The 13,635-nt window shown below is 32.2% G+C and overlaps 1 protein-coding gene across 3 annotated transcripts in view; it reads left to right on the top strand.

Annotated features, from left to right (window-relative positions):
* Positions 1-3,466, top strand: part of LOC106470281 (derlin-2-like) — a 21,332-nt gene extending 17,866 nt beyond the window's left edge. For all 3 annotated transcript variants that reach the window (XM_013930827.2, XM_022398887.1, XM_022398886.1), the window contains exons 5-6: positions 1,892-1,982; positions 2,833-3,466. In XM_013930827.2, coding sequence (XP_013786281.1) covers positions 1,892-1,982; positions 2,833-2,938 — 197 coding nt within the window. In that variant the 3' untranslated portion in view covers positions 2,939-3,466. The remainder of the gene's footprint in view (positions 1-1,891; positions 1,983-2,832) is intronic.
* Positions 3,467-13,635: the final 10,169 nt, after the last annotated feature.

Genomic DNA, 13,635 nt, shown 5'->3' with positions numbered 1-13,635 from the left:
CTATTACACTAAGATCCCTTTCTTTCATGACATTGTTAAGGTTATTTCAATCCAAATTATACTTATAATTCAAATTATGATAACCCACATGCAATATCTTGCATTTATTATAATTAAAACCCATTTGCCCAACTCACCAAATGATCTAAATCATTTTGTAAATCAGCCACATTCTCTTCACAGCTAGCAACACCCAAGATCTTAATATCATCTGCCAATTTAAGTAATTTGTTGACCATTCCTTCCTCTATATCATTGATGTAATTCACAAAGAGCAAAGGTTCTAAGACTGAGCCCTGAGACATTAATCCAGTTTGATTGAAATCCATTTGTAACAACCCTCTGCTTTCTTCCATCTAGCCATTTTTCTATTGAATTTGCTAACTTATCCCACATACCTATAGAGATAATTTTTTTACAAGCCTTTACTATACATATTTTGAATAATCAAGAACATTTAAACCTTTGTATGTGTATCTTCTATCAGAATATTGGTTGCCTTTTTTATACTTCTCTGTTTGGAAGAATAAGTTATAATATGAAAAAGAAATTAAACAGTATTTGAACCATATATGTAATCTGTTTAAATACATACATAACATATACATTTATCACAAGTTGTTTTAGTGTTAAATTAGAATGAAAATGTAGGTAATATACTAAAATTAAAGGAGCATTGATTGTTTTAATCCTTCAGAAATAGCTAACTTACAGGTTTACATTTAGATTATTATGCAAATGTAGGTAATTTACTTAAGTCAAAAGAACATTAATTGTTTTAATCAGAGCTAGATAGTTAGTGGAATCTACTAACTAACTAACTCTTGGGCTCATTAATTAATTAGTTAGTTATTCCGACAGGAGACTTGGATAGTTGAATTTATCAAAAATAGTAATAATTGGAAACACTAATTTCGATTATATTCATGAGTTGTGACACTAATTGATTAAGCTGAACAACCTTGAATTAATAGAAAATAATAATGAGAAATCATAATAGTAATATCTTAATTACTTGTATAGTTGGAATAATTGGAGACATTAATTTCATTTAATTGATTATTTTCATTACATTAATTGGTTGTCATTTCAATTAAATATTTTATGTGACTATTTGATGTAAATGATAATCATAAGTAATTAATTAATTGAGTTAATTATAGGTTAACATTTATTGTGAACAATGTATACAGTTTATTTATTTTTTTTATTCAGATACTTGATAATTATAACTCTGTGCTCTAGCTTTGAAGTCTAATATATGAAGACTTGAGGGGTAGTTAAGAATGAAATAAACTCCACAGACTTAGTTTGTCAACTGTTATAAGGCTATTATTATTATGATACAGAAAATATTTAGAACTTGCAGAAGGTTAAGCACTGTCACCTATCAAGAAATACTGACTTACAAACTACTCATTTTGTAATTAAAAAAATTTTTTTTTTATTTTCTTAGACTTGTAAAGATGCATCCAAGTTTTGATTATATAAGGTTTTTATATATTTTGTCTGACTTAGTGTGCTGTTTATCATGAGTAAGAATTTTCTAGTTCTTAAACTTAATATGACCTTTAACAAAATGGTCTTAAAGTGCTTGCTTTGTAATCGCAGATGCACAAAGAGTAAATTAAGATATCAAATAATTCATAGTTTCAATTATAAACTCAGTCACAACTGAAGTGATAAGCCAGCAAAAGAAAACTGTAAATTATAAAAATTAGTAAAGAGAGGAGTTTTCAAATTCAGTGAAACATGTCTATTCTTTAAAAGGGTAGTATCAGTTTTTCTTTGTTCTATAGAAATAAAATTTTAATATAAATTTTCCCAATCATATTAAATCTAAATATTTCATAAATAAAAAAAAAGTCATTTTGTTTTCTTTTATCTGTAGGAATAGCAGTTGGACATCTTTATTATTTTCTAGAAGATGTTTTTCCAAACCAAACTGGTGGCTTTAAGATTCTCAAAACCCCTTATTTTATGTAAGTTTATAGAAACTGTAATTATTTATCTAACAAACTTTATAGAGCAGGAAACAGATTTAGTTGTTTCTTATTTTAAAGGGAAAAATATCTATAAAAATGAATATAATTTTGGCTTAGGTAGAGCACTGAGTGTGTACGTAATCTGTACATAGTTTTTCACAATAATATAGTTAAATATTTTAAACAGACTTCATATTCTAGTTAAAACTTTAAAAAATACTCTCTTCACTTATTATTTTAAATTATAATTAAACACTGTAGTAACTTACTTCAGGTAAACCTTGTTTGTATTTTGTAAATATGAATGTAATATATTATTATAAACATATAGTTTTTAAATACAAAGTAATAAAATAACTGTATTCAAGTGATTTGAGATTAATCAAAGTCACCTCTAAATACACATTTTATATGTCTTTGTAAGCTAACAAATCTTGATTTTCATGTTGTAACATTATTATCAGGATGTAATCTTTTAAAGTATTGAAGTACACAATATCTATCTGCCAATTGTAGCTTTAGGTAATTTCCACTGTAAAAAAAGTTGTATCTGGAGGTAAGCATTCTTGCTGATATATATCATACTTTATGGACATTTTAGAGCTTCTTTGTAGTTATCTATTTTAATAAACAAGAAAATATTAAAGAAAACATAGTATTTAATATATTGAAATCAAATGGTTATTATAAACGGTGCTTTTTAGCATTAGAACACCAGGAAAAACAGCACTCATGTTTACTCTTTTTATAGAGTCAAAAATGACATGTTCAGAATTTCTATAAGTGTTTAATATGATTCTTTTCTTATGCTAGTAAATTTTACTCAGCTTTAAATTTTTCTTTTCAGAAAGTATCTATTTGACATAGCACCAGATGATCCAAACTACCATCCCCTTCTTGAGGACCAACCAGGAGGATTTGACTTGGGTGCTGGTGATGTCCCTCCTCAGTAAAACAATAAATACAAAGCACTGTAAATATGTGTACAACTAGTCTTTTTTTTTTTGTTTGTTTTGAACTCAGGTGGTTCAGCACAATTTTTTCTTTCAAATTGTGAAAGAGCATGGACTTTTTTTTTAGAATAAAAGTAAATATAAAGTAAGTATTTTTCATATTAAATTGAAATACTGTGGAACATTAATTGTTCAAAGTGTAAAAATTAGTACCATTTAGAAGAACTTGCCAGAATGTAAACTTACGTAATACAATATGCCCAACTTCTCTGAAGAGTTTGAAATAAGCTAAGACAATAGTTGTTTGTGCAGTTATTTTTTTCTCTGTTCTGTTAGTTGTTATGCTTACATTGTTATTCATTACTATAAATTTCTTTTCTTTTTTAACAAGAATGAAATTATAGAAATAAAAATTTGTTTGAGGAATAAAAGTTTGTAACAATTCTCTCATTTTTACATATTATAAAAACAAATGTATAAAATTGTGAACCTTGTGCTCATTGAAGGAAAGTTGTTTTATTTTTTAGTTCAAGGAACAACACTTGTTTAGTTATTAGATGCTAATTTTAGCTTCTGAAAATGTATTTTATGAAGTTTTGAAATAAAACTGAAACTTTTAAAACAATTATGAAACTTTGTAATAGGTTACTGTAGTGTAGAAGATAGAATATGCAAATCAACAACCACAGCTGATATAAAGTCTTGGTGGAATGGCATGTATCAAAACTACATTTTGACATTGTTTGAAATTTTTAGATAGTGTGATGTAACTAAAAAGTGATTGCTTTTGGGAAAGGTATTTAATAATCCTTTTTGACACAAGATATTCATACACTCAGATTGTAAAGACTTGTTCAGATTATGGATTTAAAATTTCCAAGATAGGGATATCCCTTTTACTTAATGGCATTGGAAAAGAAACAAACATGAATCAACTTTGGGAGCCAGGACCATCCAGAAAAAAGACCTACAATAAACTATATCCCATCTGTAGAAAGTGCAACATTCTGTAACAAGGGAGAATCTGTGATAAAAAGGTTGTTAGTGGCAAAAGCTATCCATGTGTCTCAGGCAACCATACGTAACATAATTAAGAAGGATTTAAAAAGTGGCACACACATCACATATACACAGAATGCTTCTACAACATATCCAGGAAAGGAAGACTAATTGTATAAAACTGTATGAACAGTACCTAGCCAGAAAAAAATGGCAGTGTGTGGTTACAATTAATGAAGTGTATGTCAACCTTGATAACTGTAATAAGTCTCGTGCCATTTTCTAATAGTCAGTGGGTGAAAAAAATTTCCAAAAGTTGTAACAGGTGGGTTAATAGTCATGGATTTGACTTCCACTCATTACAAATAAGTTCGTTTATTACCAGGATATTTTATATGTGCAGATATGGGTAAGGCTCACAAGCCACAGACTAAAAGCCGTGGCTTACAGATAGCATTCAAAAAGAAAAGATCCCAGAGTCAAATGGTCCAGCGAGCTGAAGATGTCCATATTATCTGCTACAGAGAATTTTCACCACTCACATTTTGTATAAGTTAAATTAACATTTCTTTCTAGTCTGGTAACTTTATCTTGAATATGTTTGAAGGATTAGTAAAAATGGAAGTAACTAATAAACTATTAAATGTGGCTGAAGATTTAATGAGTGTTTTAGAGGAATTGTTGGTGGAGTATCCAAATACTGAAAGTGGAGATCTATATGAGCAATATATAAATGTGTTTTGTAAATGTATATTTTGTGTTCAATTAAACACATATTTTTGTGTTACCTAGTCTCAGAGAAATTTCTTTATTCTTTACATAAACTTCCTCATAATTGCCAGACAGGATGTTGATCTCAAAGCAAAACCATAACTACAGCACATGGTTCTAGGTTTGGCTTCACTATTTAGCACACATTATTAGGATGCCTTGTTGGTTTTGTAACATTATTGAAGTTCTTGGTTTTCTGTCACTTCTTGGAATTCAGCACATCTTTCCTAGTATTATCTGACATGCCTAGACTCCAGGCTACTGAACCTCTGGCCTGTACTTGTTCTTTTTGTATAAACATTGACTACGTAGAGCTTGAATTTCCTCTTATAATGCCACTGTTATTCACTTATGAACTTTTTCCAGGATGTGGTATGTGATATCTCATCTGCTTTTGACAACTGTGTCTTAAACTTCATGAACATTTTTCTGACCTGTTGACTCAATAATGTCTGTTTTCTATTGATAAAACGAATCACTTGTGTTTCTTATGTAATGTTAATACTTGGAATCTAATTAAGCATCAGAATTTCTTCATTGACGTATTTGGTTATCCAACACATTTAATACTATTTAAAACTTCCATTACCTTATTTGGTTAACTGCCACATATACTTTTTATGGCATCTAGTTCAATTTAATGTTAAGTGGTTTCTTTCAGAAAATTGTAAACACCAAAACATTTGCTATTAAGCAATTGTTTCAAGTGGTACATGGCACGTCACAAAACTTTTTAAAAGGATTCATGATCATCACTGGACACTGCACCAGGGGCAAGTTATGGATCAAGAGAGTGGATACAAAGGTTCAGACAGATCCTATTTACTATCAGACAAATGTTCTGGACCACAGAGAAGTACCAGCTTTGTATGGAAATAAGGCCAACAGGGTATGAGTTCACTAAGATAAAGCTTCCAGTCATACCTCCCATTCAATTGTTACATATCTTGAGCAGCTGGAGAATGAAATAGGTATTTATACTATTCCATAGAAAGACATACCAGTCAAGATGCTGGAGACAACTCATGTGAATTTCTGTGTGGTCAGACTGTTGAAACGCACACTGGGAAACCATTGTTTTTATATACTATGTGGATTATGAAAAGCATGCAGGGAAGAGGGGTGTGTTTGAACATGAAAGTATTATGATGAAGCCTTTTTTAACAAAAACTACACTCCAGAGCTATTTTATTGATGCATGGTTATTAGATAAAACAATACTGAATGTGACAACAATGAATGGTAGTGTTGTGGGTAAGGCTCCAACATTGTTTTAAAATAATGTACTTAACCCTCTGTACAAGCCTTTTAAGTGTTTGGCATTTTGTTTGATTATATTTGTGTGGTATTATCAGGTAAATCTGGAGCTAACAACTTAATATTTTGTAAACCATGAGGTTTGAAAAGGATTCTCTTGCAGAGAATAAATCAAGTACTGACTGCAAAGGTAAGACTAAAAATATAAGTACATGAGCAAAAAATAAAATTTTTATTTTATACAAGAAAATATTTTATGTTGTACTGCCAGATACTTTTGTTTAAAACTTACTGACTGCAAGAAAGGATGGTATCTATACCACACTTTCAAGACAAGTTTTTTCAGTTATAGTATTTCACATTCCTAGGTTATAACAATGATCATTCTTATTATATATATCTACAAATAGAGATTAACTCCCACATAATACCAAACCCAAGAGAGAGGCAATACTGCATACAGGAGATTTTCTAAGTAAGCATAAACTCTTGAATAACTACTGTAGTATACAAATTTAGTCTTGGGCAAGAATTGAAGGATGTTAACTAAGTGTACCTGTACAAAATATTAAAAAAGATATTCCTGACTATAATATACACGCATAAAAATTTATTTTTTCTAATCATAGCTGGTTAAAATATGGAGCTTTCAACTGCTATGCACATAGAAATTTTGTTCATAAAATCTTAAGACAGAATAAAAACCTCTTAATGTAGTAATTTTCAGTTATCACACACAAAAATATACATATTATAAAAAACTGACAGGTTTTTGAATAATGTCATTAAAAATTTTAAATTAAGTGATTCCTTAATCAATAGAGGTTAATGTACAGTGCATTGGCTCCTGACAGACAATACAGAAATACTGGAGAGTCCTAAGTTACCAATCCATGTGGATGATTATTTAACTTTCAATTGTCTTATGCCAAGTGGGGTTTTTATGGTTAGCTTACTGGGCTGTTGATTGGGATGTGTAAGGTTCACACAGTAATACCAATGACCATATTCTGCTCTTTTAGATGTGGGTGCATTACAAGAATGATAATCAATCCTATTATTAGTTTCAAAGCTAGACAAAGCCCTTGTGGCAGTAGTTACTGCTGACAGGCAATAGTTCAAAATTATTGAAAGCTATACTTGTACCCTAGAAATTTCTGACTAGGTAGAAAATACCAATACTATTAGTCAAAATTCAAGGTCTCTAACCATAGTGGGTTTGGTTATTTAAATAACTGATCTCACTAAAGAGCATGACTTATTGAGGTTACTTGAAGACAAAGTAACTTCCATTATAGGCATTTGCAAATACTAAAAGTACACAAAATACAACAGAAGTTCTAATTACACATTTATGTCACCTCAGTGAAATAGGAAGATGTTTAACATTGGGAAGGGCAACAGTAGCCAGGTGTGACATGTCCTGCAGTACATGCACTGCTGCTACATCGTAACCATGCAGACTGATGGCCAGTGAGTGACATGGCCTTCCTCTCTCTATCTGAAACACAAAATGTTTGTGAAATATTTTGATATATGTTGGCTCTCTCAAACATTATTGGGGGCAAGACCTGTCCTCTCTGTTCCTACTCCACTGCACCTAACTAGGTAGTTATATAATAGTAAAGGAAGGCACAGCATGATTTAGGCTATTAATACTACCCTGTTAGATCTATATTTATTCTTTGGAATAATTTTTCATTCATTTTATAGATGACTTAGGCAGAGTCTTCATGATGAACAAGCAAAGATGAAATGGGCAACAACTGCCTAGTTTGGCATGACACATGTGGAGAAAGTTTTGGAGGACTAATATACAAAAGTAGCACAGGTGGAAAAGGATGATGTTTCAAAAAATTTCTGTCTTTCATCTTCAGGAAAATAGAAGTTTTTTGAAACATCTTTCCTAAAATCCAAGCTAAAGCAACAGTCAGTTTCACTTTATGTAGCTTTCAGCGCCATGTGGTTGACTCTCTTAAATGTTTAAGTATACTTTATGATTCCAAACTTGTGTTTAAATTGCATGTTCATGCTATCTACATCAAGGTTAGATTCAGAGCAAAATGTATTTTAATTTTCTGTGATAAAAACTGTAATTGTAATCCCAAACCATAATTAAAATATATATACATTACTTTTGTTATCCATAACCATGAATATGCCTGTTCTGTTTGGTTAAATGCTAAGCTTTATATTATCTTTGTTTTTGAAAATCAAAAGTCAAGGTTCACCTTGATTACATATCTACTCCCTGGTACCTGTGCAAAGTTATCTTTGTAACATCCATGTTATACTGTGAAGAATTTCTAGTTTAGGAAAGAAATATTTTACTCTAACTTAAAAACTAAAATCAGCAAATGGACAACCTATATCACTTTTCACTACCAACATGGTATAAATACATGTTTGTTTGTTTATAATTAAGCACAAAGCTACACAATGGGCTATCTGTGCTCTGCCCACCACGGGTATCGAAACCTGGATTCTAGCATTGTAAGTCCGCAGACATACCGCTGTGCCACTGGCATAAATACATGTCACCAATAAACATGGTATTGTAAAAGCTTGTACTAATTTTTCATTTACAGTAGTCCTGAATATGGTCTATACTGAAAAGAGGTCATTCATGTGCTTCTAAAATCCAAGAATATAAGCCACGTGAAACAAAGAAAGACTTATTTTCAGGGATTCCATGCATACGATATATATTATGTGGAATGTCATGGACTACATGGTAATTACATACCATGATACTTTCCATCTTTATCTTCAATGTGTGAAAGATAGAAACTACACACAGACATTGCATCATGTTAGATGGATATAAGAGGGGAATTTGATGATACTATGATGTACTTAGCTCACTCAAGCTAAACCCTCCCAAAAGAAGGAAATCTGGACTTATAAAATGGTTCCAAAACTTAAATAGTGGTTGAAGGGGTATGTGATTGCTCCTTCAAAAGAGAAATATCCCTCTATCAAGAGTATGAAGCGGTGTAAAAGCAGAGGACATGATATATTGAAAAAGAAAGTCTTCAACGTTCTTCATTGGAACAAAAAAATTCTGTGGACAAAGAGTTCAGTATAGAGGATAGTAAAATAAATCAATTGAAACTAACACCCTCACTCATAAAGTGAAGGCTATGGGTATAAGAGAAGACCCTCCAATTCAAAAAGTCATTGTAACAAAGTTGGGCATATCTAAAAGTTCTATTAACAAGATCATAAACAGGATTTTGAATTTTTTTTTGTTGGCACGCAAGATCATCAGTTGTTTTCATTACAAAAAAGATGTCTGTAAAAATTGAAATAATCTGATGTAGTTTCAATGAATGTTTTTGCCTTTGGAATTTTCTTGGAAATTGTAGACTTAAGACATTGGCCAGTTTATGGAAAACTATTTCATGAAAACATTGCTAATGACCATTGTTAAGAAGCAGGAGATGCAGAAAAAGCATTCTCACTTGAGAAAATATGTCCAGCAGAACTACTATGTTGAAATTAATCATCACTACCAAAAAGTGTAAATAGGTGATAATTTTAAGGTTAAACCTAGTGCACAGGCATTCAATTGCTGCAAGAACTAGAGATTCGTGGACCTAGTATGTTATAAGACAAGTGTAGCAATTTGTTATAGGTGAAATGAGAGAGCAAAACATAATGTTGAAATCTGAATAAAATGAAAAACAGAGGAACAACTGATTCTATAAGTGGCAACAACTGAAATGTTAAATAAGGAAACTAAAATAAAGTGGAATAAACTAGCATACATGATTAGCAGGTAGAACAGCATATAGACAAACAAGAATTGGATATTCTTGGCAAGTTTTGGCATTATCAAAAATAAAAAACAACTACTGTCCTGAGGCCCATGTCTCTAGGTATATAACTGAGTTACTAATATGATTCCTGTTATTTGCTGTTAAACCATGAATCTTTTGTCTTGAAGAGTCATTTCTAGAAATTGTACAACCCAGCAAGTTTTGTAGTATCCGAGAAATATTTTGCACCAGACTAGTTACATACTCAAGCCACAACAATCCTTTCATATCTGGTTGCTTGAAATGAGTTATTCCCTACAGTTGCTGTAGCAAAGCATTGGTCCATTAGGTGAGTGCTTACCAAAGTTCAGAGTAAGATTAATTCTATAAACTAGTTATTTTTAAATCAAAAGTGCTAGAAGACAACAAACATGCTATGATTTTTTTCATTCTGAAAAAACTTGTAATTGTAATTTCATGTTATAAAGACAAAATTGCAGAATCTGTGAATATTTAAGTTGCCAAAATTCCAAAATGTTACTTCTATAACACCAGAGAAAATTATTAACACACCATTTTTCTCATTTGTTATGGCATAAGTTGTCCTAGAAGTTTTTTGTCTTGATCTCTGTGAAGAACCACGTGCTTACTAATATTTCACTTTAGAACTAAACCAAATATATTCATTACAACATCAAACAATCAGAAAATCAGTGTGGTCTATGCTGATCATTGCAGTATTGGCCAAATATATACAATCTTAATATGCATATCAAATTCTTTATTTGCCTGCAAAATCATACTCCTCTATATTTTGTTTGTTTGATAGATTGAATGCAAAGCTACACCAGGGTTATATGTGCTAGCTATCCCTATTTTTGAAGTGACAGACAAGAGGTAAGGTAGGTCCTCAACACCAGCAACTCTTGGGCTACTTTCATCAAACCAAATAGTGGGATTTGACCATCACTCTTATAAAGTGCTTATTATCCTAAAGTGTGGAGTGCATGTTATAATTTGTTGTAATAACTGAAAATGAACCACAGAACTTCAGCTCTACAGTCCATCGTGTAAACCTCTTGGCCAAGGATATTTCAAGTTTGTGTGCATAGTTAAATACACAAACTGATCCATACATGTAAAATGGCTACAGTAACACACACATATCTAGTTCAATGTTATGTTATAATCAAAGCATATTAGCGATATGTAACTTCACCATTCAGCAGCAATCTTGATATCTATAACAACCAATGGCAGCATTGGTTGCCTCACATATGTATATATGGTTTGTAAGTGCCATCCTTGATTAATCATTTCATGCTGTTACTACTACCATATAGGAGTTTAACAATCCACTGCATTAGACAAACAAAAAACAATACTTGGACCAAATATAGCATGATGATACACATTCTACCAACGTTTATATAATTCATGCTAATATATCATAATGTAAATGTTAGGGTACAACTCCCTTACTGTAATTCCAGAAAACTGGTATAGATGTACCACAAACACCAGGTCACTCAAGCTAATATGCATGATTGCTCAGAAAGTTTCTACTGGCACATGTCTGCCAAAAATCACCACAAAACTTTTCCTGAGTGCTCCGAAAGCAAACACTGAAAAATTCTTTCAGTTTATTGATATGTCAGAGTTTCCAGCAATCACCAATTGAACACAACCATCAGTATTCCAGAATCTTATGTGATGACCTCGGCTGTTCTAGCTATGTTCATGTAGAAAGTATTTTGTAGTCTACACTAAATAAATGCCACTGTAACTCACTAGATAGATCAAACTGTAATTGCAAAATAGTCCATAGATGTCTCATTACCAAATATTGCTCAATAGCTGGTTAAGCAGATAGTCCCAGCCAGAATTACTTGGAATTTAATTTCACTATCTTGGCTGATTATGAGAGCAGTCATACCGTTCTTCTACTGCCATTTCTTTATCCGACTCTTTAACATTCAGATGTGAACTACCAACTTATTCTTTCTCATCAGCTCATTTGAGACCATACAATACAGTTTTCTCATTATCATCAGTCAACCTCCTCATTCACCTCTGATTCCTAGAGCAACCAGTTATCCAGAAGCTTATTAGTAATATGGAGTTTCATTTGTTTGTGTTTAATGTACTTGAATGTGTCTACTGCATGAAATATTAACCACGCACTCAATGCTGAGTTATTTACACAATACATGTGCATACTATAGTCATACCTGGTCACTAGACTCAAACTTTCATTCTGTTGTACAAATTATTTACTTGAATCTAGATCTGCATATTTATGTCCATTAACTAATGCAGAATGCAGTCACTCTACATATTTATGTGAACACTGTTTTAAGTTTGAATTGAGTATAGGGCCATATGTGAGATCCACTGAGAACTGTACTTCTCATGAAAATATCAAGAGGTTTGAAAAACAACCTGTCAATTGTTGCTCATTTGCCACCATGATGTGTGGTAAATGCTCAACAGTGTAGTTTACTCAGAGTTCAAAAATCTGTTTATCAGTTTGTACAACCCATTCAGCTAAACCATCAGACTGAGGATGATTTGGTAAAATGTGTATTTCCACTACAGCTAACACTTGTGTTGGAAACGGTTGGTACATACCATTCCCAAAAACATTCAAATTTTGATGCCATCACACTACTTACAAAATGCCAAACAGTTGAAAATGTAGCTCTGATACATTCTGTACCACGTGACTTTATAATGGCTATTTGTCATGTGACTCATTGATTCACATATTCAAAATAATCTTAAAATAATATACTCAACCCTGTACTTTTGCAATGCTGATTTAAAACTATCTCCCTCTCATGCCTTTACACTGTGGGTCTTGTACTGGTACATCTTATGGATATTGCAGCCTTCTGAAGCACATGTATTCCAGGTATGTGATATTGTCTGAAAATGAGTCCCTTAACCAAATGCCCTTAGTTGTATTTTAGTTCAGTCTCTTGTGGCAATCCAGCACATGCTCAAGAGTGCTACATTCTCAAATGGTATGTGCTTACTTCTGGCAGAAGTTCCGGTTGCATTATGAAACCAACATGGTACATGAGGAGTAAGTTGTTTATTGTTTCTGATCCAGTAAAAGTAACCAAACAATTGCATATACTGTGTTTGTGTTAGTGTAAATAATAAATATTGTTCATTTGCATTCTATATCATGTTCAGTCTCCTTATTTCATTCTCCATAACTCAGGTATTCAGAGAACTTCAGAATTATGTAATAAACATCTTGTCTGATTTCTTGTTATTCTGTGGACCTCTCCCATTTCTCTTGGGGAAAATCAGTTCCACCTGAAAAAACCTGAGAGTTATTAAGTTTTAAAATGCTTCACTGTTACAGAAATAGCATTTTCCACAACCTGGAAACCTTACGAACAAGAAGTTAGTCACTAGAGGTGGACAATGTTTGAAAAAGTTTCTGAACATTGGACATTTGCCAATGCTGCAAGGTCCACATGGTGTGGCAACTGGCAAATTTGAAACCATATGATGATGCAGTACAACTGTATTGGTATCCAGTGAATGCAAAGGGGTATCCTAGTCCTTTTATGATTTACAATCAATGCCTATGATGCCTTCATCATGAAATAAAGGAGCAAAGTGTTTGTTTTGCCTGTGGTGCATTGGATCACTTTTGAATGAACTACCTGTACCTTGCCAAGCAGCAAATTAGACAAGACTGTTAGTTTTCACCAATGGCTAAGCAGGTGGAGGAGAGCCAACACACAATTAAAACTTAAAGGCTTAGTAGACAGCTCAACTCTTTTATGGCCGGATAGGTATTAGTACATACCTGTCAGAGTTACTGGTTGATACAGGAGTGGCCAGAAAACACTAGTAGATCTTGCAGTATATCAGATACTCTGAACAAAA

The sequence above is a fragment of the Limulus polyphemus genome, unplaced genomic scaffold, assembly GCF_000517525.1.
Source record: "Limulus polyphemus unplaced genomic scaffold, Limulus_polyphemus-2.1.2 Scaffold3921, whole genome shotgun sequence".
Classification (NCBI taxonomy): domain Eukaryota; kingdom Metazoa; phylum Arthropoda; class Merostomata; order Xiphosura; family Limulidae; genus Limulus; species Limulus polyphemus.
Note: the sequence above shows the minus strand (reverse complement) of the source record. Positions and strands in the feature narration are given on the sequence as shown.